The sequence below is a fragment of the Arachis hypogaea genome, chromosome 1 (assembly GCF_003086295.3).
Source record: "Arachis hypogaea cultivar Tifrunner chromosome 1, arahy.Tifrunner.gnm2.J5K5, whole genome shotgun sequence".
NCBI classification, from domain to species: domain Eukaryota; kingdom Viridiplantae; phylum Streptophyta; class Magnoliopsida; order Fabales; family Fabaceae; genus Arachis; species Arachis hypogaea.
The window spans coordinates 44,329,254-44,352,446 of NC_092036.1; the positions used below are offsets into that span (position 1 = coordinate 44,329,254).

The following is a 23,193-nucleotide window of genomic DNA, read 5'->3' on the forward strand; positions in this document are numbered from 1 at the left end:
CTTGAGACACTAATTTTTTTACAAATTTTTCTCATGTCTAACTTACCAAATAGAATATGAAATTAGTGTCTTCTTATGTCTATGTAAAATCGCACAGATTTTATTTTCAATGGCTGCTTTAGTTTCTTTTTTATTCTCATTTATTTAGTTACGTAAACATATTTTATAGAAAATAATATATATTTTTTTTACAAAAGTATCTTTTTTTAAATAAATATAAGTTTAATCTCACGATCAATAAATTCAACTTATAGTTAAAGAGATTGAAAATGAACAACTTATAAGTAAAAAGAGAGAAAAAGATAAAAGTACCTCTATTGTTATAATCTAAAAAATAACAATGTAAACGAAGTAAATAGAAAAAAATTATAAATGTGACAAATAAAAAAATTTAAATTTAAAAATCAAAACGACTAAGAAGCCACTTAATTAGGAATTAGTATTAGAGTTTTAAATTTCAAATTTTTAAATAGAATTTTTTAATTAGCTAGTACAAATTTAAAATTTTTAAATAAACTTTTTTAATTAAACGTTTGTTATTCATTAAGAATATAAGAATTTGTTAATTTAAAAATAATTTTTATTAGTTTCGTCATAAATAGTATTAATCCTATTATTTATCGATAAAAATAAATAAAATTAAATACAATCTAAAAATTAATAACCTTATAAATTATGTAAATTTAGAAAAAATACTTAAAAAGAGAGAAAAAGATGAAAGTATTTCTACTGTGGAGAGACAATCTAAAAAGATAATAATAAAAATTTATAAATGTGGCAAGTAAAAAAATTTAAATTTAAAAATTGAAATGGTTAAAAACTTACTTAATTAGAAATTAGTATTAGAAATTCAAATTTAAAATTTTTAAAATAGAATTTTTTAATTAGCTAGTATAAATTTTAAATTTTTAAATAAAATTTTCTAATCAAACGTCCGTTGTTCATTAGAAATATAGAAATTTGTTAATTTAAAAAAAATTTTTTAAGTTTCATCATAAACAGTATTAATTTTATTATACTTTTTCTAAAATTTAAACAGTATTACATTTTTTTAAATAGTATAAATAATTTTACATCTTAATAAGACTAATAATTTTATTTATTCTATTATAATCCTTTGTAATTAGCATAGTAACTTATAAATTATATAAATTTTTAAAAAATATTCTCAAACCCAATTGCTTACGTAAAAATTAAAAAAAATATATTTGAATTTAAATTTAAAATTATAAACATAATACTTTAATTAAAAATTATAATTAGATTTTTTTTAAATAAATATACATTAAAAATTAATAACTAACTTAATTGTATCAACAATAATTCAAAAAAGAAATTTATAACTTTATGACATCAAATATTAAATTAAAAATTATCAGAATATCAACGGTGAGAATCAAATTAAAAATAAAACCACAAGTAATAACCAAATAACTTCAATTTATATTTAAAAAAAATTCTAAATTCCAAACATAAAAATCGAAAAGAACCAAAAAAAAATAACAACTCAAGAAAAGACAATGTTTCCACCAAAACAAATATATGCTTGGCATTATTCTATTAGATAGACTCTAAAAGAGATTCCAAAACATGTGCATCTAAATTCTCAAGTTTCTTTCTCAATCTTGATCTTCTTGCAAGTTGAGGTATCTCCTTCCACCTTCGAATCTTTCGACTCCGAGGATAGTCACTTAGTTGGTGTAATAGCACTTTCCAACAATTCAGATTCATCATTGGCCGCAACTTCAATGGAGAATTCAAGCAACAAATTCTGTACAAAAAAATCACGATAAATAATATAATAAGTACCAATAAAAATATCTTCACTAATGCTTTTAGAAATAAATATTGGTTAGATCTTACCAATAGGAGTGGATCAAGTATCTCTACATAGCTCTCTTCCAAAACTTGTTTTGCCTCCTTGTCAAAGACTACATAACATGCACAGTCAGAATCATCAGTGACACCAAGCTTTATTCGATACCTGCTTAAAAAAGAAAATAATACAAGAAAAAGTTAAATATAGACTTATTTAATATTTAATCCAATGTAAATAGACTTTAATTTAAATAAATAAATAAATAACCTTGGAGTCATGGATAAAAGGATATTAGTAGAAAACTCGCGTCTTCATCGAATCAAACCATCTCAATTGAGTATGGCAATGGAGAATTTCCGTAACTTGATAGTGTCCATAACCATATCACTCGTATACGTACACATAAATTGTCGATTGTAGGATTGATGTCAGCAATTTTGTGAATATCAGCCATTTGAATAAGTAGGGAGATTTTGGATATATGTAAAGAAAGGGATTGATGTACTTTAAATTGTGGTGCTTTACATCTCTCATAACTTATCCTTTTATAGTTGCATCATAACTAAATTTTTTAAAATTTGGTTGACTTTAATTTAAAATTTAAAAAATAACAAACTAAGTAAAACAACCCAAATTTAAAATTTAAAAATAACAACTTAAATAAATAATAATTTAAAAATTCTAAACTAACGTAAATATTTATTTATTGTAATATTAGTATGTAACAACTGAAGAATAATTAACGTAAATTTTTTTAAAACTTTAAATTTCTTTAAAAGAATTTATGTAGCTGCAATTTAAAAAAATCAACAAAATTTTAAAAAATTATGCTAAAAAGAATTAACAAATTTTTTAAAAATAGTGTTAAAATATAAAAAAGAACAATCTAAATAAAATCTAAATAAAATTTAAAGAATAACAACTTAAATAAAATAATTTAAAATTTAAAAAATAACAACCTAAATAAAATAATCCAAACAAATAAAACAATTTAAAATTGAAAAAATAACAACCTAAGTAAAATAACTCAAATTTAAAATTTGAAAATAACAACATGAGCAAATAATAATTTATAATTTATAAATATAAATCTAAAAATTTCTAGTGACGACACGTAAACAAATAAACTCCCAGACTCAACGTATGAGTGCCACGTCAACAAATGAGCTTCTCATTTGTATTACTATAAAGATAAAGATAACTAATCATCTATGACCAATGTGTAACTAGCGCAGTCAAATTAGGAAGTTGCTGCGATAGCACTAACATCTCAATCACCAATGTGCCTAATAAAGAAAATTTTGAGATTAAGTTTCTCAATGACAAGATATGTGAGTTCCTAATTTTGGTAATCAAAAAGCCTTCTTTTTGACATCAAGGTAAAAATTCCTGAAACAGCTTGTGTCACACATAGACTTTTGGTCGTTAAATGCGGAGAACAAAGATGACTCATCAGCTTTTCTAGGGCATGGAATTATTATCCTATTGAAATAAAATGATAAGTAAAACATGCCAATATGGAATCAAAAAACAAAAGCTATACCTAACCGTACATAGACCAAAACAAAATCCATGTACGTAGGCATTAAGCATTTTTCATCCTTAAATAGCATGCATACAAACATTTTTCTTTCCGGGCTAATTTAATGTTAGTTATGTTTAGCATATTCCTATATCTACATATGATTCTCGTTTGAAGTACGAAATAATATTAATTATGAGATAGATATATGTATTCATGTAATGAAAATGAGTAAAGATCCACATGTTTATATTAATTTGGTTATAAGGCATTTCTGCTTTTCGTTGTAAAGGTGAGACAGCTCTTTAATTATTTTTTTTAGGAAGTTAAAAATTACTAATTAACCATAGAATAATAATAAAAAATTATGCCTAGTTATTGATAGCTAGGTATAGCATAATGGTAGATAATAATTGAAAAATTATAAAAAGTTAATTTTTAGTTAATTAATATTAACTTTATAATATTTATTTTTGGAGAATTTATAATTTAAAATTTAAGATAAAAAATATTTTTAAAAAATTAACGAATATTAATCGAAAAAGATTGACTCAACGCATAATAATTTATTATCAGATACACTAGAACATTAATAACAATTCCAAAGGAGCTAGTACTAAATAGCATAATTAAAAGGTTAATAATAACAAGGTCTACTACGAACAACAGGCATGAAACAATTCCAAAAGAGCTAGTACTAACTAGCTTAGTCCTTGGTTATCAACTTATCAACATAAACCATCATCATCATCATCATTATCAGCTACAATAATAGGTGCATACATATATAACCTAAAGGAATCAAAGTTCCGCCAATGAACTTGAAAGGGTTACGTTGATGATGGATTCCATCGGAGAATTTTCACTTTCGCATTTACTTAAAAGAGAAAAGTCACATCATAGTGCTATAGCTAGCTGAATCAGTAGGGTGAAACACCAACATTAGCCGAAGCATAAAACCCAGCATCTTTCATCAGAACCTCTTCTCCTTCCTGAAACAAACAAAACAAAATATTAATAGGCACGTTGACAATAAAATACACATAAAACTGTTCAACTATTCTAAATCAATCATTATAAGTGTATAAAAAAAATTAATTATCGGTATAAAAAAAATATATATATATTAAAATATAAAATATATATTAAAAATAAATTAAATAATATATATTTATACATAAATATTTGATAACTAATTTAGTTTAATAATAATTTTTTGTGTGTATATAATAATTTTTTATTTTAAATTACAATATTGGAAGTATGGGTTAAGAAAATAAAAAGTATATGGTCCGATCGAACAAGACTAATATAGTTATTACTTAATTTTGGATTGATTTCCTCAACAATTTACTTGTGCATATTAATAGATAGAATGTGATAATAGATGCACAAAATATATATATACAAGTAAGGGATTGCATGATAAGGTACCTGCTGGCGCACGTTTGTCTTCTTCACAGTCTGATCAGGCATGAGACCAAAGTGAATGTGTGGGAAGTGGGCCCACTGACACACAAAGCGCGTCACATATTAAAAGGAGTCCAAAATGAACTAGAAAACCGGATATATACAGAATCTACTTGATTGTTCAACTTGAACATAATAATTCTTATGCCACATTTTTAGCACATTATCTTTTCGAAGGGGAAAACATATATAAAATGTAATAGTTATTTGTATGGAAACATCTTTAAATATTTTAAATCGTTAAATAGTTTGATATCTTTAATTGAATATATTTTATAATTTATAATGTTATTTCACATACAAATACATTCTGAAAATAACCATTAGAAAATCATCATAAAATGTATTTGTTTATTAAATATTAGCTGAAAGTATTTTCTAGCCTTTTTTCCATATACATATGTTGTTCTACTTTTATATAGAGATACTACTTTAAAGTGTTCTTTCAAAACTACTATAATTCTAAATTAAAGGAAGCTAGGTAAAAGAAACAATGCTGATTTTTAAGTAAAGCATAGGAGAGGAAAACACTATAGATTGAATGACACGTTGCATGCAAAAATTTAGGGCATTAGAAAAACTATATGATAGACAATATATAGAAACCCTAATAAAGGCTACTAAGGAAATACACTAGGGCTAACAACTAACATTTAATAATTATTTATATTGATTAATATATAGTATTGATTTTTGTATTTTTGTATTTTTTTTTTTTGAAATGTGGAAAAATGAAGCATACATTCTTGGCAGCTGCACTGAAGGCCTCTCTGTGGGTTATATCAGGATTGACAGACTTAATGCGTTGGATCTCGTCCCTGCAGATCGATATATACATACATACATATTCAGATTCAGATTTGATTTAACTTTATAACGAAACTATGATGCAGACATAAATATATAATATATATGAAAAAGATATTTCTTTTATCCGAAAATAAGTATCGTTTTTAAATGTATTTTGGACTCATATATATATGAAAAATGGTATTTATTTTTGGCTAAAAAGGAGTAATAGAAGAAGAGAAAGGGTTATTCATGGATATATACTCACTTAATGAAGCGGTTGTAAGCGGATGGGACTCTCTGTCTCTTCTCAGGAGCTGGGAGAGAAACATGCATGGCATTCACAATCATGTCAAAATTAAATCACTTCAATAATTCCTTTTGACTTTTAGTTTTAAAGTTTATAATTAATTCAATCTTTTCTCTGGCATCACCATTATGGACTATATGCATTCTCTTCTGCATTATTAGTGTTACAAGTTTCAAGCAACTATAATTCCGGGGGAGAATGAATAAAGAAGCATGATAAAATCTGAACTATCATATATCTTTCTCTCTCTCTCTCTCTCTCAACCACTCAACTCTTTTCCCATACTACTACTCTAATTATATAAGAGGCCAAAATAACCCTTTTTTAAGTAAAAAAAGAAACCTTTATCTCTGTCGGTGCTTGGTATTAATCTAATCAATTGTAAGGGGAAAAATGAACATTCTTACTGTTTTCTAATTATATAAAATAATCAGTCAACATTTATAAATGGTAGCTAATAAAGAACCAAGGAGGGTTTTAGCTAGGTACTTTGGGGGTTAATGCCATAAAAGACCCCCCTCCCCCCCCCCCCCCTTTTTAACCAAACGGATCGTACTAATTGGAGACTGTTAATAAAGTAGTAGAGCATATTTTTTAATCAATAATGCTAGTTGAAGTTGCTTTCAGCATAAAAAATAAGAAGTTTATAGTAAGAAATTAAAGGGAAAGTATCATTTTGGCACCGAGAAAATCAACCTGAACATTGCCCCAAACATAACGTTGTGTAAGAAAGAAAATGAAAATGTATGTGACGTACGTCTGTTTATGATAGGTGGGCGTGGAAGCTCATCAACAACAGTCCTAGTAGGCATGGAGAATTCATTTGGTGTGTTTGTCTGGTTCATGAAGAAATTTGGGGATGGATTCGGAATCTCCTCCTGTAACCAAGAAATTACTGATTAGCAACTAGCAAATCGCTATCATGAAACTGCTTTAAGCTGAATAATTATATCTCTAACACATTTTATGAATGTACTAGAAAAGTGTATATATACCAGAAGGTTATGAGTTGGGGAGAAGAAAGAGTGTCCGAAATGGAATTGATTGGGCGATGGAAGAAGAAGGCCTCGCATGTTCACCGGCAGCAGATTGGTGCAATGGCCGCATCGCACCGTCACCGTCTTGAACAAGCTTGTGCAGGGAACACTCACCTGAGACAACAACAAAAAAAACCCTAGGCCGATGTAGGTGGATGATGATATAGAAGATATATATGAAGTAGGGAGTTTGAGATTCATACAGCAAGGACAGTGTCACAAATGTTGCAGTGAACATAACAAAGCTGTTCGGAAGGAGGGATGTGGTCCAGTGATAATGTAGTTGAAGAAGAAGAAGAAGAGGAGGATGATGACATCTTCAATTAAGTAAAAAAGTGATTTCCTCTTTCTATATTTTTTAAAAGAAAAAGAGAGAAATAATTCTTCTCAGTTTGATGATTGGTCTCTTGATTGGTTGGTTGATTGATTGATTGATTGATTGATGGATGATGGACAGGTTAACCACCACGCACCACACTAGCACCCTCGTCTCCTTGGATATGCTTTTTTTGATTATGAGTTGTGAAAGAAAGGCGCAGAGACACACAGAAACAGAAAGAGAAACAAAGAGATGATGGATGAGAGTGAAAGAGAAAGAGTCTCTTGTTGCTTGGGGCAATTCTGTTCCTGTGTTTATTGGTCTTGTTTATAGAGAGAGCGATGGAACAAGCACATGGATGGATGGATGGATGGATGGATGTGCATGCATGGATGTGTCATGTCAAGGTTGGAAGAGGGGGAAAGGGGGGGAATGAAGTGATGATGTTATGTAAGATGGAAACATATAGATGGATGCATGAATGTATGTGGTTGGCATTCCCAATGGAGAGAGAAAGAGAGGGCGGCAGATGTGGGGGAGAGGAGCCAGAAAGGGACGTGTGCATGGGGTGATATAGCTTTCACACACTCACCTGTTGTTTTCAATAGTTAAAGACGCTCTTGTCTTCGAGCCTGCTTCCTCTCAAACCACTCTCCTCCTTTTATTTATTCTCAACAGTCATACCATAACTCCTCTCTCTTTCTCTCTCTCTCTTATAAACTTGTATAATTTATTACTTTATCATTATTATAAAAAATATAACTATTTATTTATTAACTTAAATTTCTAAAAAAAATAATTTTATGACATAGCGTCGTATCTTTTATAACTAAAAGTTTAGAATTTGAGTTTTGTTATTCCTTTATTAAAAATATTATTATTTATGTTTCTTTTTTATTAATTTAAATTTTTTTAAAAATAATATTATGATATCGTAGAAAAATCTTATGTTTAAAAAATTTACAGTTCAATTTTTAATAAATTTCAAAAAAAAATATAAGACAAATAAAAAGAAAAGAAAAATGTCTATTGCAAAAGCTAAACAAACTTAAAAAAAATTCTTGTTTGAAAAAAGATATTAGTGATATAAATATTTATGTTGTCTTTTTTATCAATTTAAACTTTTAAAAAAGTAGTATAATGGCATTCTTAAAAAAAATTTAGTATAAGACAAAAAAAAAATTCTATCCAAAAATTAAACAAACTCAAAACATATTCTTATTTAAAAGAAAAATATTAAAAATATAATTATTTATTTGCCCTTGCCTATGGTTATAGTTTTGGAGTAGCGATTTTTTGAAAATTATATATACTTCTGTTTATTACTTGAGAGAAGATACAAATATACATAAAAAGAACGGAAAGAAGTTTTTTTTTTCTTCTTTTCTTTGTTTTATAGATATATGTAAATTATATGGAGTTATGGACTCGTGGGACGTATATAAATTAGTTTCGAAACACTTAGAGAAAATGAAAAAGAGATAACTGAGTATAGATGTAAAAAAAACTTAGTATATGTATTTTAATAAAATTATATTTGTCTCTTTAATTTGAAATACGGTTATATTTCCGTTTTTATAATAGTATTAGAGCAATGTTAAGGCCAGTAATTTTTGTGATTGTTAGCCATCAACTAGCCATCAATGATGATTTGATGGTGTGAGATTGGTGTGAGATTTCATTCAATGACTCACCTTCCTCTGCTAGTTACATGTTGGCCAAAATTCAACAAAACTGTTGGTCCCCTAAACTTTTCCATAGTATTATGTTCTAATGAGCACAAGCAACTAATAGAATGGAGGGGAACTCAGAAGTGAGTGGCATTCTGTTTTATGAAGTGATGATGAATTTAATAAGTAATGACAGAAATATATAGATATGGTAAACTTGGCGACAAGGGAGAGATAGAATGATGATGAAAAGCGTGCCCCACTTGAATGTAGCCCTAACAACACTTCTCTCTTCCCACTTACTCTATCTCTTGTTACCTTCTCCGTCTCCTTAGGGCTGCTGGCTCAATGTGAATAGTGAATAATAACCCTCATTGAAGCTACAGCCAGTGAAACTTGAGAAGCTCCATGATAGCATCATCATCATCATCATCAACATCATTCAACATTCAACATTCAACATTATAATAATAATATTTGTGAAAAAGAGATAAACATACAATGCAAGGCTTATTTTACTTTTGGTGATTTGACAACTCCATCTCGCTGGCCTATACACAGAACTGATACGTATTTAAGGCAGTAAAAAACAATCTCAGTCATGAGCAGACTTTCCCTCTTGCTAGCTATGCTTACCACCTTTGTCCTTTATTATATTTCTATTTCTTTTCTCTTAGAATCTTTTTTCTCTCCTTCGCCTCGCTATTCTCATCATCATCCTCAACATTTTCTTATTTAATTTCGATACTGCTTAACGTTTTAAAAGTTTTGCTAATGACTGCTCTGTTCAAAATCCCAATATAAAATTTTTTATTAAAAAATAGAAAATGAAAAACTTTCAGTACATAAATTATATGTATTTAATTACAATATTTTTAATAAAAATAATCTTAACAAGTACTAAGTAGCAAAATCATAATTTTAAAACTAAGCAATAAAAGAAAAATTTTTACCCAAGATTGTGTAAACTCCAAATCTGCACTAGGATTTTGAGATAAACTAAAAATCCAAAATGAATAAGTACATGTAACTAATTTAATTAAAAATAATGTTATACAATCAATAAAATTTATTAATTTTAGCTAATATTTAATCAACACCTAAACTCTAAGAAATAAATTATAAATTTTATACACTAAATCCTAAATTCTAATAGTATAAAATAAGATGTTAACTTAGTATTTTCTAATAAAAAATGTTAGCTTATAACATTTCTCTTTAATTAGTTAACACTAACTACATATTATTATAATTTTTTTTACTTTTATTTTTTTATTAGATTTAGGATTTACAGTTAAGATTAAATATTTAAAATTTAAAATTTAAAAACTAAATTGAACTCGAATAATTAAACTCTTTTTGTATTTACAGCATATTTTTTTAAAACAGCAGACACGTGATGCGGAAATCAAAACCCTAGTAATATATAGTATAGTATATCCGGGGGCAGGGCTCTCAAATTGTTGGTGTTGTATGAAGAATGATGGATGATATTCAAATTTTGGTGAAATTGATGGTGGTTGGCATGGAACAGCTTTGCATGATCCATTGGTTTGAGGGAGATCCGATGGATCAGAAGAGTCGCCATCGATGCCCATGTAAGCCCTGCGGGATTCCCTCATCATCCCCAAAAAAGGCATTGCTGTCATCATTCATTCATTCATTCATTACCATCCCCCCCTCTCATCAAATTGCCATGCAACTTCCTACTTCTCACTTACCCTCTTCTATCTCTCTTCTCTCTTCTCTCTTCTCTATACACATGCATACACGCAAAACAATTTTAACAAAATAATATCACTTTAATTTTAAAATATTTTACTAAGTCTTTTAATTACATTTGTTTTTAGATGATTATTTATATAATTAATATAAAAAATAATTAATTTTATTATATAATTAGATGTATGTATAATATTATATATTGTACAGTACATTAAAATTAAATTTAAATAATATATATATATATATATATACATACACACGCATACATGTTCCTAATAGGGGGAGAGTTTTAAAGTTTGTTGCCCCTTTATACTCACACAGCACAACACAACACCTTCAAGATGGTCCTATCCAAAATCGTAACCCTACCCGACATTGAAACATTTTGAAAGGGAGAGACTAGTAGCTACACTCACATAAAGCTTAGACACAACTGGACCCAGTTTTCCCCATGCTAGGGTTTAACTGTTGACTTTTTGAAAAAGAAAACAGAAAAATACAAAAACTACATTAACATTGCTTTTATTTTTTATCATTATCTTTCCCTATAATATACATCAAAAGTCCTATCACTCCAAAGGCATTTGCATAAGCCCTAAATTGTCTAACACTCTAACGAAAACTGTCACAGGTTTAGCCGATTATCTTGGACATATTGTTAGTTGTGATCAGATTTATATTTCAAAAATTTGTGTTTAATACTTAGATAAACTAAAAATATAGAAATAAATTAAAAAATTTTGTATTATACTACTTTTTAAGATAATAGAAAATATGCCTCCAAAATATATATAAATTTATTTTATTTATTTTAAAATTCTAAACATATTTTTGTATTTTTTCTATTAAAAACGTGTAAATTTATATACATTTACGAGCTAATATAAGAATTTAGGTGTAGTTCCTAATATCGTTGATAAAATTAATTATTTTAACAATTTTTTTTATGATATTTTTCAAAATTTTATTTAAATGCCTGTCATAATGAATGCATATATAATTAATTCAAATAATTTAAATTGTTAAATAAAAGTTATATGAATTATTATATATTTAAAATTAGTGATTATATATTTATTATTTATATATAAATATATGTGTTATTTAATTTATTTTTAATATCTATTTTATATTTTAATATATTTTATATTAGTGATTGATTTTAATTAATTAATTTTAGTGTATACTTAACATAGTTGAATAATAAATCGGAGGAATCTTCCGTGGTCTATGAGATATTAATGCATATTCCCCACCTATGCACGTATTTGTCATAATAGTAGTGTTATTTTTACTCCTAGATCGTACGACACAACTTATGCGATAGAGCTAAACAATAAAAGTTAACGGCTAAAATTAGAGCATATAACAGCTACATATTTTCTGTTTAACATCTTATTTTGGTGAATGCTATCGTACTCTCTCTAAAATAACATGTAAGTTACTCTTTCTGATGTGTCACATTTTAATTGGGTGTTTATTTTAACCTGAGTTACCTTCTCCACTCTTTCGTCGTCGTTGCTCTTCCCAAGCATCACCGTCTCATTGGTGTTCCGTTTTCTCTTCCCAAATCATTCTTCTAGAAAAGGTACCTTTGTCGTCCTCATTACGCCTCCCAAACATCACGGTGGGTATCTTATTTTATCTTCCCAAATCATTCTTTTAGATAAGGTACTCCAACTCTCTCTAATTGCGTTTACTCCTCCTCATTGTACTCCTTCATTGTCGTCGTTACGTCTCCCAAGAATCACCGTCTCATTGGGTGTCTTGTTTTCTCTTCCCAAATCATTCTTCTAGAAAAGTATTCCATCTCTCTAATTGCGTTTACTCCTCCCCATTCCTTTGTCGTCGTCGTTGTGTCTCCTAAGTATCACCGTCTTATTAGCCGTTACCGTCTTTCAAGATATTATTAACTCTCATGAAATTAAAGTAACTCAGGTTAAAATAAACACCTAATTAAAATATGACATATCAGAGAGGGTAACTTACATGTTACTTTAGAGAGGGTAGGGTAGCATTTACCTCTTATTTTTAGTTCTATTATATTAGTTTTCTATACTTTCGTAGAAGTAGAAATAATATTTAGATCATCATGTATATGTGTTGTAACTTTTAATTTGAATAAATCAACATTGACCATAAATAGCACAACACCAACTGAAACTGACTTTCCAAGTGAAGACAGAATCAAATTAACTTCACCATAATCCAAATGGAACTAGCCTTCTTATAAACTAGCTACGAGATCAAGTAATGTTGTTATTATTAATATCTATATCACTCTTCCTGTTTCTTCCATTTGCAGTCTCTGTGACTGTTAGTACCCACCATGATGGCAATAGCTTGTGTCAATTCCAAATCCGTACTTGCTTTGTTTCGTCAACTTTAAGGCTGTGATACCATTGATTTGTGATGAAGACTCATTCATTCTAAGTAGGCAAGAAGCATATTATATATGAAAAAGGGGCAACAATAGTTGTAGATATATATTAGAGATATAATCGTACATGTGTTTTTTTTTTGTCGGTTTAAATTTTAGAAGAAGTGATATCGAATTTATAATTTATATAACTGAAAAATTTAAAGTTTGATTTTTATAATTTTTTAAAAAAAGTTAGTATAATATAAATAAAAAAATTATAGAAAAAATTTATACAAAATTAAAAAGAGACTTTTACATGTGAAATTGTGTTAGAGATAATTATTTATATATTTTTTTATTTTCTTAAACTTTTAAGCTTTTTTATTTATTTAAATAAAATAATTTTTTTATTTATCATTTTATACCATTATAAAAAAAATTAACGTTTTTGTGCATTATTTTCAATTTCGCAATCAGTCAAAATTCGCAGACTATGTTAGCAAAATTAAGAAAAATCTAATTGTGCACTCACTAGCTGCAAAATTGAAAACAGTTTTTCTATCCCAATTTTGCTGTCATTGTCAGCGTAATTGAGTAAGAATATTTGTGTAATTGAAATAAACTTTTAGGGTTTCTATTTTCATGACTAGAACTTTTGGGGCTAATGACATAGTTAACGATTTTTTAACTTAGTCAATCATTAAAGAGGAGACCATAAAGATCTACAATAAAATGACAAATTGATCTAACATCAAGTTATTTAATTTCATTTTTTCTTGTTGATTTTGATTTACTTGTCATTATATATAATAAAGTATTAATCTGAACGCCCGAATTTGTATAGACAAGTTAGTCAAACAAGACGTTTGTGGAACCGTCCAACTATGAGGATGAAAGAAAGATCAATGTGTACATCCAATTGTAGTTAATTTTCATGTATTTATAAATTTCCATGTACTCATTCTAATTGTACTCGTTAATTTTTATGTATTTTTTAATTTTCATGCACTATATTCGATCTTACTTAATTATGCTAATAGTGGCTGCGAATTTAGGATGAAACACGTTCTTCACAATTACGCTGGCTAGCAATGGCTGTGAAATTGAAGTAAAAAAATTGTTTATTTCGCATACAATGAATGCGAAATTAAGAGATAATATACCAACACGTAATTTTTTAAAAAATAATGTAAAATAAAAAAGTAAGGAAATTGTTTTATTCAAATAAATAAAAATCCTAATTTCACGACAAATATATGCTTTGTTTGTTTTCCAATATATTTTGTTATCATATAAGAATTAAATTCCAGATTCATATGTTATCATGCATATGGCATAATATTAGTTTCATTGTCTATTGAACAGACAAACCAAAATCCTGAAAGAAAATTAGGCTCTTCAGTGTTATTTCTACTTTTCTCATTTGGTATATTTCATAAATAATTGTAAAATGTTTTCATTTTTCATATTATGAATAATTTCTAGACGGCATGCTTGCCAATAATTAAGTTTACATATATATGTTTAAACACGAAAGATTTTTAGGTGCTATGAGAGAAATTAAATGCTCTTATTTTATTACATTCATTACTTTTTACGTTGATATTTATTATTTTTAATTTAAATTTAAAAATATTAATAAAATAAAAACTAATCTTGGACTAGCCGACATTGTTGAGATATAGCAAAATAAGAGCATTCATTTGTTGTAATAGCACACAATTCTCTTCAAATACATAATTTTTTACTCATGAATTTATTATCAAATGCTAGCAGCATGCTGTAAAACTTTTTGGGTTTGCCTAAGTGAAAGAATAAATAATTCTTTTTTAAAATATAAAAATATTTTTGATGAATTTTCTACTTTCATAATAGTAAAAATTGTCTTTGACATATTATTCATAAAATCTTAAATATAATAAATACATAATTGAAATAATTAATATTTTAAAAAATGTAAGCCAAAAATGTTTTCTGAAATTTGTTATTGTTTTTTAATATTATATTACTTTTTATAAAATGTTGAAAAATAAAACTTTGTTTTCATTGGCTTTATAGAGTACAAGATGATAGAGCACTGTAATTGGCTTTAAAGAACCAAAACCATGCCTGAAACTAAAGATGCTCTTAATTAGTTTGCCGAGGCGAAAGGAATCGTCTCATATATAGCCCTGACAGGATTTATTAATTAAATTCTGCTTTTCCAGTAAGAAAGTAAAACACGATTAATTGTACCTAAATATTATATTCTAAAGAATAGACCAGGTAAACCCTTGCAATAGTCTTATATATTGAAAACAAAGTAGAAAAATAGTGAAAAGCATTAGATAAAATTAAAAGAAAAAATAGTTTTATAGTTTCTTATTTTTACATCTAAATTCATTTATAAATATTTACCTAATAATTTATATTTTCAGTGGATGATTTATGATATGATACGACAGTTTTTTATATAAAAAATCTAAATATCAATTTTTTACTATCGATATTTTTTAAAATAAAGATAGAATATGAGTAGGGGTGTACAAAAAAAATTTTACTCTAATGTCTAACCTAGAAATTCGATCTGAATCTGATGATCCAAATTTTGCGAGTAATATCCGATTTGTTAGGCTATCAGATAGTATTTAATTCGTCAGATATTATTCGATCTAATCCACAAATATATAGGATCGGATATCAAATATTAGTATTTGTTCCGGTGTGAAAGTGCACTCTGAAGTATAGTTCGTTCTGCGAATTTTGGAACTAGCATTCTTGGATGTGAAGAGAATGGAACGTCATCTGCTCTGTGGGGAGGCGGCGTTGGGTACCTGCAAAGGGACTCCAACGCTCAAGTAAGTGTGAGTGTGAGAGAGATCAAAATAAGATTGGAATGAATTTCGTACCTTTGGAGTAGTAGTTTTCTAGTATATATATTGAATCGTTCTGTTATTCGTATCAGGTTTGTTATTGATATCTTTGTTGCCAGTTTGACGGAATCCACCTTGGGTGTTATCCTAGTTTGTTGGGATAGTGGTGGTTTGACTAGAGCGGTTTGTTTGGGGGAGGAAATCTGTGGCAATTATACCGAGCTCCGAGATTATCGTGATTGTGGGTCAGTGTTTGGGTACTGGATCATAGCCCCCAAGTTTGACCTGTTTTTTCATGGCCGAGGTATAACAGGTCGAGTTTGTTGTATAGCTCGGAGTTGGGTATAACTGGTAGCCCCCAAGGTTGACGTGTTATAATTGGTTTTTTGAAAAAGCTAGTCAAGGTTGGAGTTTGGGCAGTAACTTAATTTATGATGAGAGGAATTTTCGGTGGTTGTGTTGGGTGTTTTAATGTTGTATTGGGAATGGGGAAGGTCGCGAATTACGGGCATTGGTTTGTGGATTAGTATTCGAAATCAATGGTGAGGATTTGTTTGGGAATTTCAGCCTTTTACCTAAGTACGTGGTTAGTGGGCTGGTAAATTTGCTGGACTTTTGGTTTACAATTATTGTTTAACTTCTTCTCTTTTGCCTTTGGGGATGAGCAAAAAAGGTTAGTTCTTTCTGATTTTCTTCATGCTTTCTTCTCTTCCAGTGTTGTTTGGTATTCTGCTAATGGATAAGGGAAAAGGTGTAGTAGTTGAGAAAAGGGTTAAGGGTAAGAAGAAGAAAGGGGTAGTGGATGACGCTGACAAAATCGTCGAAGAGCTTTTTGTTTGGGATCCCGTAAATCCCTATGGGTGGGTTTCTGAGTCGGGAAAAAGTTAGGCGTCCGTGTTTGATGATGACCGTAGTATATCCTAGTTGGGTTCGCCATCTTCTTGGGTTAGAGAGGGTAGTGGCATAAGCCTTAGGTTTCTGACATGCAATGTTGCTGACCGCCGTTTTTCATCACGGTGAGGGGTTCGAATATTTTTATATGTACAGTGCTGTGTTTGTAGAGTTGGGGGTTAGGTTTACTTTCTCGGATTTTGAGTGTGGTGTTCTAATGCAGTTGAAGTGTGCGCCTTCCCAGATTCATCCAAATTCGTGGGCTTTTGTTAGAGCCTTTGAAATTTTGATGGGTACTTTGCAGGTTGAGCCATCTCTAGAAGTGTTTTTTGCTCTGTTTCAGTGTAAGGGAGTGAAAATGGGGTGTTGGTTAAATGTTGCTAGTGCCCCAGGTCGTGCAATTTTCAGCTTTTATCGTTCTTCTTTTAAGGGTTTCAAATCTCTGTTTCTGAAAGTAGGTGTTAGTGAGAGTGATTGGCCGTGGTATGTTGATGATTGTTTATTGGAGAGGTTTCCCTTATTCTAGGTTTCGAGGCCTAGGCTGATTTTAGGTATAGATAGGATGGAATATAGAAATGAAATGATGGTGGAATTTTTAGTGAATCATATATCTTCATCTTGCTTTCTTTCTGTTGTGGAGATTCTCGAGCTTCAATTTTATAGTGATGGGTTGTTGGAGTATATATGTAAGTTATTTGACATTTTGATTATTTATTGTTTTGTCTATCATGATATGTGATTTGTTATTTTGCTGTTATAGGTGAGAAAGCTCCCAAAGTCACGTCTAGTGGCTTACTTGCTTTTTTCCGGACGAAGAATGTTGAGCGGCAAGGTTCTAGTAGTCTTGTGATAGCTGAGGTTGGTGCCAAGGTCAATCAGGCCTCTCCGGTGAAGAAAGTTAGCTATAAGAGGAAGAGGAGCGAGAAAAAGGAAAAGAAATCTGGTGAAGCCGAGGATAAGCTCGGTGGGAAAGAATTTGACTTGGATCAAGTTAGGAGGTTTACTGATAATAAGAGGGTCTTACACGGGTATAGGGGAGATGAAGATTTGTTGTCTGTTTGGAGTGAGCATTTCCCCTTTCCTATTGTTGCTGATGAGAATGTTCAGAGTCCTTCTGATGTGAAACTTGTGCATGATGTGGGAGATATTGGGGTTACGTAGTATATGTAAGTAAAATGTAGTGTTTTGTTGTTTTGGTTGCTTATGCATTGTTGTATTTGGTTTTGATTGTTTGTATGATGTCCAGGTGATGGGAGTCCGGCTTATGTGTATTGGTCGTACTCAGGAACTGAAGCATGCTTGGGACTCTTTTGATAGGGCGTCCCTGACTCAGCTGATGCAGGATAATATGGAGAAGTCAAGCAAATTCTGTGATGCTTTTGATCTGGTAAACTCTTTGCAAGAAAAGTTGACACTATGTGAAAAATCAAAAAAGAATTTGAAGGAGAAGAATATGTCGCTTGAGGCTAGGTTGTTGGTTCTTGGTGTGGAGAAGAAGCAGGCCGAAGCTGAAAAGGAGGATCACGGTCTAGAGATGTTTGTGGCTAGTTTTGAGAGAACTGTCGAGCAGGTGAAGCTTTTGGCTCCTATTGTTGATTTGGCGATGATGGATCCCTGTAAAATGGTAGTGGATGGTCAGTTGGTTGAAGATGAGGTGACAGTATTGAGGGTGAAGGAGAAAACGTTGGTGCTCCATTAGATTAGCTTCATAGTAATAGTTTGTTTTTTGTCCTTTTTTATAAGTTTGTTAGTTTTGTTCATTTTTAGCGCCTGTTTGACTGATTTTGAACAGATTGATATAAGATTTCCTCGTATGAGGGTTTGTTTTGTGACTGTGTTTTGGGACTCTGTAGGCTTGTAGCCATTTGTTTCTAGATGTTTTGAACTGTTGGCCCTTGGCCAAACAAATTTGATAATGGTAAAAATTTAGCTTTATGTTTTTGTTATATGCCTATTTTGTTTGTCGAAAGATAGTTTTGAAATTGTCTCATCGTTAGCATTGTTCGTCAGATGAGTAGAACATGAGGCAGGGAACAGATAATTGTGGTTATTTTATTATGTTGGAATTGAAAAGTGTGGGGTGGTGTGCCTTATTAAAACCTCTCCAGCAAAACCCTCCTTAGGGATAAAATCTGGTAGTAGGAAAAAGAGTGCATCACTGTGTCCGACTTATAAACTAGCTAAAGTACATTTTCAGAGATGATGTGTTCCAAGTGTTTGGTAGAATAGTTCCGTCCAGCTTTTGTATTTTGTATGCTCCTTTACCGATAACTTGTTGGATTCGGAAAGGGCCTTCCCAGTTAGCGCTTAGCTTGCTGTGTCCTTGTGGCTTTTGTATGTCTTCAACTTTCCTGAGAACTAGATCTCCCGCCGAGAAAGTCCTCGGTTTGAGTTTCTTATTGTATTTTCGAGCTATAGCTCGTTTAGCCGCTAGTTGATGTAATGCTAATTTGTCTCGGTCTTCCTCTATGAGGTCGAGCTCGACTTTTCTGTTTTCGATGTTTTCCTTCTCACTGATGTTTGTAGTTCTGGTGTTTTATAGGGATACCTCAATAGGTATCATGGCATCGCATCCATAGACCAACCTAAAGGGGGTTTCCCTTGTTAATGATTGTTCAGTTGTGTTATAGTAACCTGCTCGGAGGATTTTGGCAGCTAGACTTCGGCTGCCTATGTGTGTGCCACAAATGCCCTCATGAACTTTATCTATTTCCAGCTTGGCCTCTTTTGTGTTTAGACATCTTAAGAGAGGTCTCGTGAATCCTCTTTTGTATAATTCGGTTCCGAGTAGTCTGTAGAAACTTTCTCGTCTTTTGAATTTTTGTGTGTTTTGGACGCTGCTTGGTATGCTACCTGTTTGCAAGTAGGTTATGAAGGGGGATCTCCAGTCGTCTTCCTGTGAAACACTCAAAATTATTGTTAGCATAACACTAGGTTCTTCGAGCGTTAGTTAAGATAGTACGGGTGTTGTATTTTGACTTATGGTTGTTGCTAATTTCGAAATGATATCTGCTTTATCATTTTTTTCATGAGGCATATGGGATATATTAAATTTTTAAAAATTGTTGACGAGGTTATTGACAATAGTATTGTATTTCTCTAGTAATGGGTCTTTTGCCTGAAAGTTACCTGTTACCTGTTGTACCACAAGAAGGGAATCGCATTTCACGTTTACCTGCGTGATGCCCATTGTATGAGCCGATCGCAGTCCTGCTATTAGAGCTTTGTACTCTGCTTGATTGTTGCTTGCATGGAAAGTAAATTGCAAAGATTGCTCTAATGCTGCTCCGTGTTCGTTCTCGAGGAGTATTCCTGCTCCGGAACCCATGCTGTTTGAGGCGCCGTCGACATATAGTGTCCATATGCTATTTTTAGGATCTTGTTCGTCTAAAGTGAGTTCTACAATGAAGTCGGCTAGTGCTTATGATTTGATGGCTCCTCTGGACTGGTATTGGATGTCATATTCTGACAACTCGATCGACCATTTGATTAATTTTTCTGCTAGCTCAGGCTTCGTCAATATCTGTCTTAGGGGTTATTTGGTTTTGACCACGATGGTATGGCTTTGGAAGTAGTGTCACAGGCGTCTGGCTATTGTCACAAGAGCCATGGCCAGTTTTTCTAACTTCGGGTATCGAACCTCGGCGTTTTGAAGAGATTTGCTGACGAAGTATACCGGGTGTTGCTGCTTTCCTATTTTTGTTACCAAGACAGAGCTGATAGCATAATTAGTGATATATAAATAAAGATAAAGTGGTTTACCAACTTCTGGAGTTCGGAGGATTGAGGGTGCTAATAGTATGGCTTTGATATCGATAAAAGTTGCTTCGCATTCTTTGGTCCAATGGAACTTTTCTTGTTTCCTGAGACTTTTGAAGAAATGATGTGATCGATGTGCTATACGAGGTAGGAACCTGGCCCATGCTGCAAGTCGGCCGGTCAATTGTTGGACGTCTTTAATTGTTTTCGGGCTTCTCATGTTCAAGATTGCCTGACATTTTTCGGGGTTGACTTCTATACCTCGGCAAGTTAGCATGAATCCGAAGAATTTTCCGCTTTGAACTCTGAAAACGCATTTCTCTGGATTGAGCTTCATGTTATATCTTTGGAATTACTAGAATATTTCTTTCAAGTCATTGACATGCTTTGCTATATGTATGGATTTTGCTACCATGTTGTCAACATAGACATCGATGTTTTGCCTGAGTTGGTTTGTGAAAATTTTGTCCATGAGCCTTTGGTAAGTAGTACCTGCATTTTTTAGTCCAAATGGCATAACCTAATAGCAAAAATTACCATTGTCAGTGATAAAAATAGTTTTATCTTGGTCAGCCTCGTGCATTAATATTTGGTTATAGCCAGAATAGGCATCCATAAAGCTTAAACATTGAAAACCAGAGGAATTATCAACAAGTTTATCAATGCACGGGAGGGGGTATACGTCCTTTGAGAAGGCCTTATTGAGGTCTGTATAATCCACACACATCCTCCACTTACCATTATTCTTTTTTACCATTACCACATTGGCTAACCAGGTGGAGTATATGAGTTCTCTGATGAAGCCGACGCTGAGCAATTTTATGGTTTCCTCGAGGGAGGCTGCCCTTTTGCTCATGCCGAGGTGTCTTTTGTTCTGAGCTATAGGTCGGACCGATGGGTTGATGGCCAACTTACGGCAAATGATGTTGGGGTCTATCCCTGGCATGTCTGATGGAGTCCATGCGAATAGGTCAGCGTTTTGTTTTAGGAGCTTGGCTAATTGATCTTATTCTTCATTTGTTAGTGCGTTGTCAAGGTATGTATACTTGTGTTCTTCAGTTGTTAACTGAATTTTAATAAGGTCATCAGTTGGCATCGGCCGTTCTTGGATGTTGGTTTGCGGGTCCAGCTCGGCCAGAGGGGGTAGCTTTTTCAAATTGTATACCTCTTAGACATACGGTTGCTTGGGTTGTTTTGGTTGTTCGTTCTTCAGGATGGCGTTATAACACTAGCTAGCTTCCTTTTGGTCTCCGTGGATAGTTATGACCTTGTTATCCACGACAAGGTATTGTATGTCTATTGTTTTACTGTTAGGATATTCTCCAAAAGTGGTCTGTAACCAAATGTAACCTCGGATAGAGACGCGCTCACCTGAGAAACCTACCAGTTCTCCGGACGAGTGTTGGAGGTTCTTGTCACTTAATTTCATCTTTTGGAATGTTGAATAGAACAGCACGTCTGCGCTGCTTCCCGGATCCATAAGGATTTTCTTTACCAGTGGCTCTCCGACCTGTGTTGTGATGACTACAGGGTCGTCCAGGTTTTGATCATTCGCCTTATAGTCTTTAGGGATGAATGAAATTTCTGGTTTGTTCTTGTTGGTAGGTTGGGATGGATTCGATTCTGTCATCGTCATCATAGCTCGGTATGATCTTTTTCTTGCCGAGTTTGTGCATCCGCCACCTGCAAAACAACCAAAGATGCAATTTATTATTCTGCGAGGTAGATTTATATCATTGTCTACCTTTTTCCTTTTATCTCCGGGATTGTCAATTGTTTTGGATGGCTGGCCGAGGTCCTTTGTGTTCCGCTTTCGTTCACGTCCGTCGAGATAGGTGTCCAATAGCCCTTGGCGGGCCAGCTTTTTAAGGACATCTTTTGCTATAACGCAGTCGTCTATGGTGTGGTCATACTTCTGGTGGAAAGCGCAGTACTTGGATTTATCTACATGTTGCTGGTCTTGATATGTACTGGCCCTGTTTGGGGGTTTGATAAGTTTTGAGTGCAGTATGTCTCTTATAATGTCCTCCCTCCTTGAATTAAGGGGGGTGTAGCTGTCGAACTTGGGTGTTAGCCTGAATGATCTCTGGTCTGTTCTGCTATTTAAGTGCCTGTTTTGTCTTTCCTCTTCTCTATTTGGGATGGGTTTTTCCGCTTTTCGCAGTGCTCGAAATTCTTCAATTTCAATCTGAGTTGTTGCTTTTTCTCGAAACTCGGCCAGGGTCTTTGGCTTTGCTATGACTATAGATTCTTGGAATTTTCCTGGACAGAGACCACTCTTTAGGGCGTAGAGGTGGACTTCAGGATTTAGGTTGGGTATCTCGTTGGTTGCTTCGGTGAACCTGGTCATGTAGTCTTTTAGACTTTTGTTCGACCCTTGTTTGATGGTGCTTAGGTAATCAGAATTGTGGACGTCTATTTTTAATGCGGCAAAATGATTGATGAACTGGTCGACCAGCTCATCGAAGTTTGAGATGGAACCTTTTGGGAGGTTGGAGAACCAAATCAAGGCAGCTCCATCCAGGAAGGTTGGGAAGGTGTGGCACAGGATCGGGTCAAATTCTTTGTTCATGAACATCATAGCATGGAACTTGGTAACATGAACATTTGGGTCTCCTATTCCTTGGTAGGGTTTTAGGGTTGAAGGCAGGGTGAAGTTCTTGGGCAT

General features: G+C 31.9%; 2 protein-coding genes across 2 annotated transcripts; both read right to left on the reverse strand.

Moving 5' to 3' along the window:
• Positions 1-3,887: 3,887 nt before the first annotated feature.
• Positions 3,888-7,564, reverse strand: LOC112803178 (axial regulator YABBY 1). The gene is made up of 7 exons (XM_025846692.3): positions 7,151-7,564; positions 6,906-7,061; positions 6,668-6,788; positions 5,869-5,917; positions 5,554-5,629; positions 4,776-4,850; positions 3,888-4,333 (listed from the first exon to the last, which is right to left on the reverse strand). Exons 1-7 carry the CDS (start codon positions 7,262-7,264, stop codon positions 4,262-4,264), a joined length of 663 nt encoding a protein of 220 aa, XP_025702477.1. The 5' UTR covers positions 7,265-7,564; the 3' UTR covers positions 3,888-4,261.
• A 14,189-nt stretch (positions 7,565-21,753) lies between these two features.
• LOC112720504 (uncharacterized) lies at positions 21,754-23,193 on the reverse strand. Its single transcript, XM_025771496.1, has one exon. It carries the CDS (start codon positions 23,191-23,193, stop codon positions 21,754-21,756), a length of 1,440 nt encoding a protein of 479 aa, XP_025627281.1.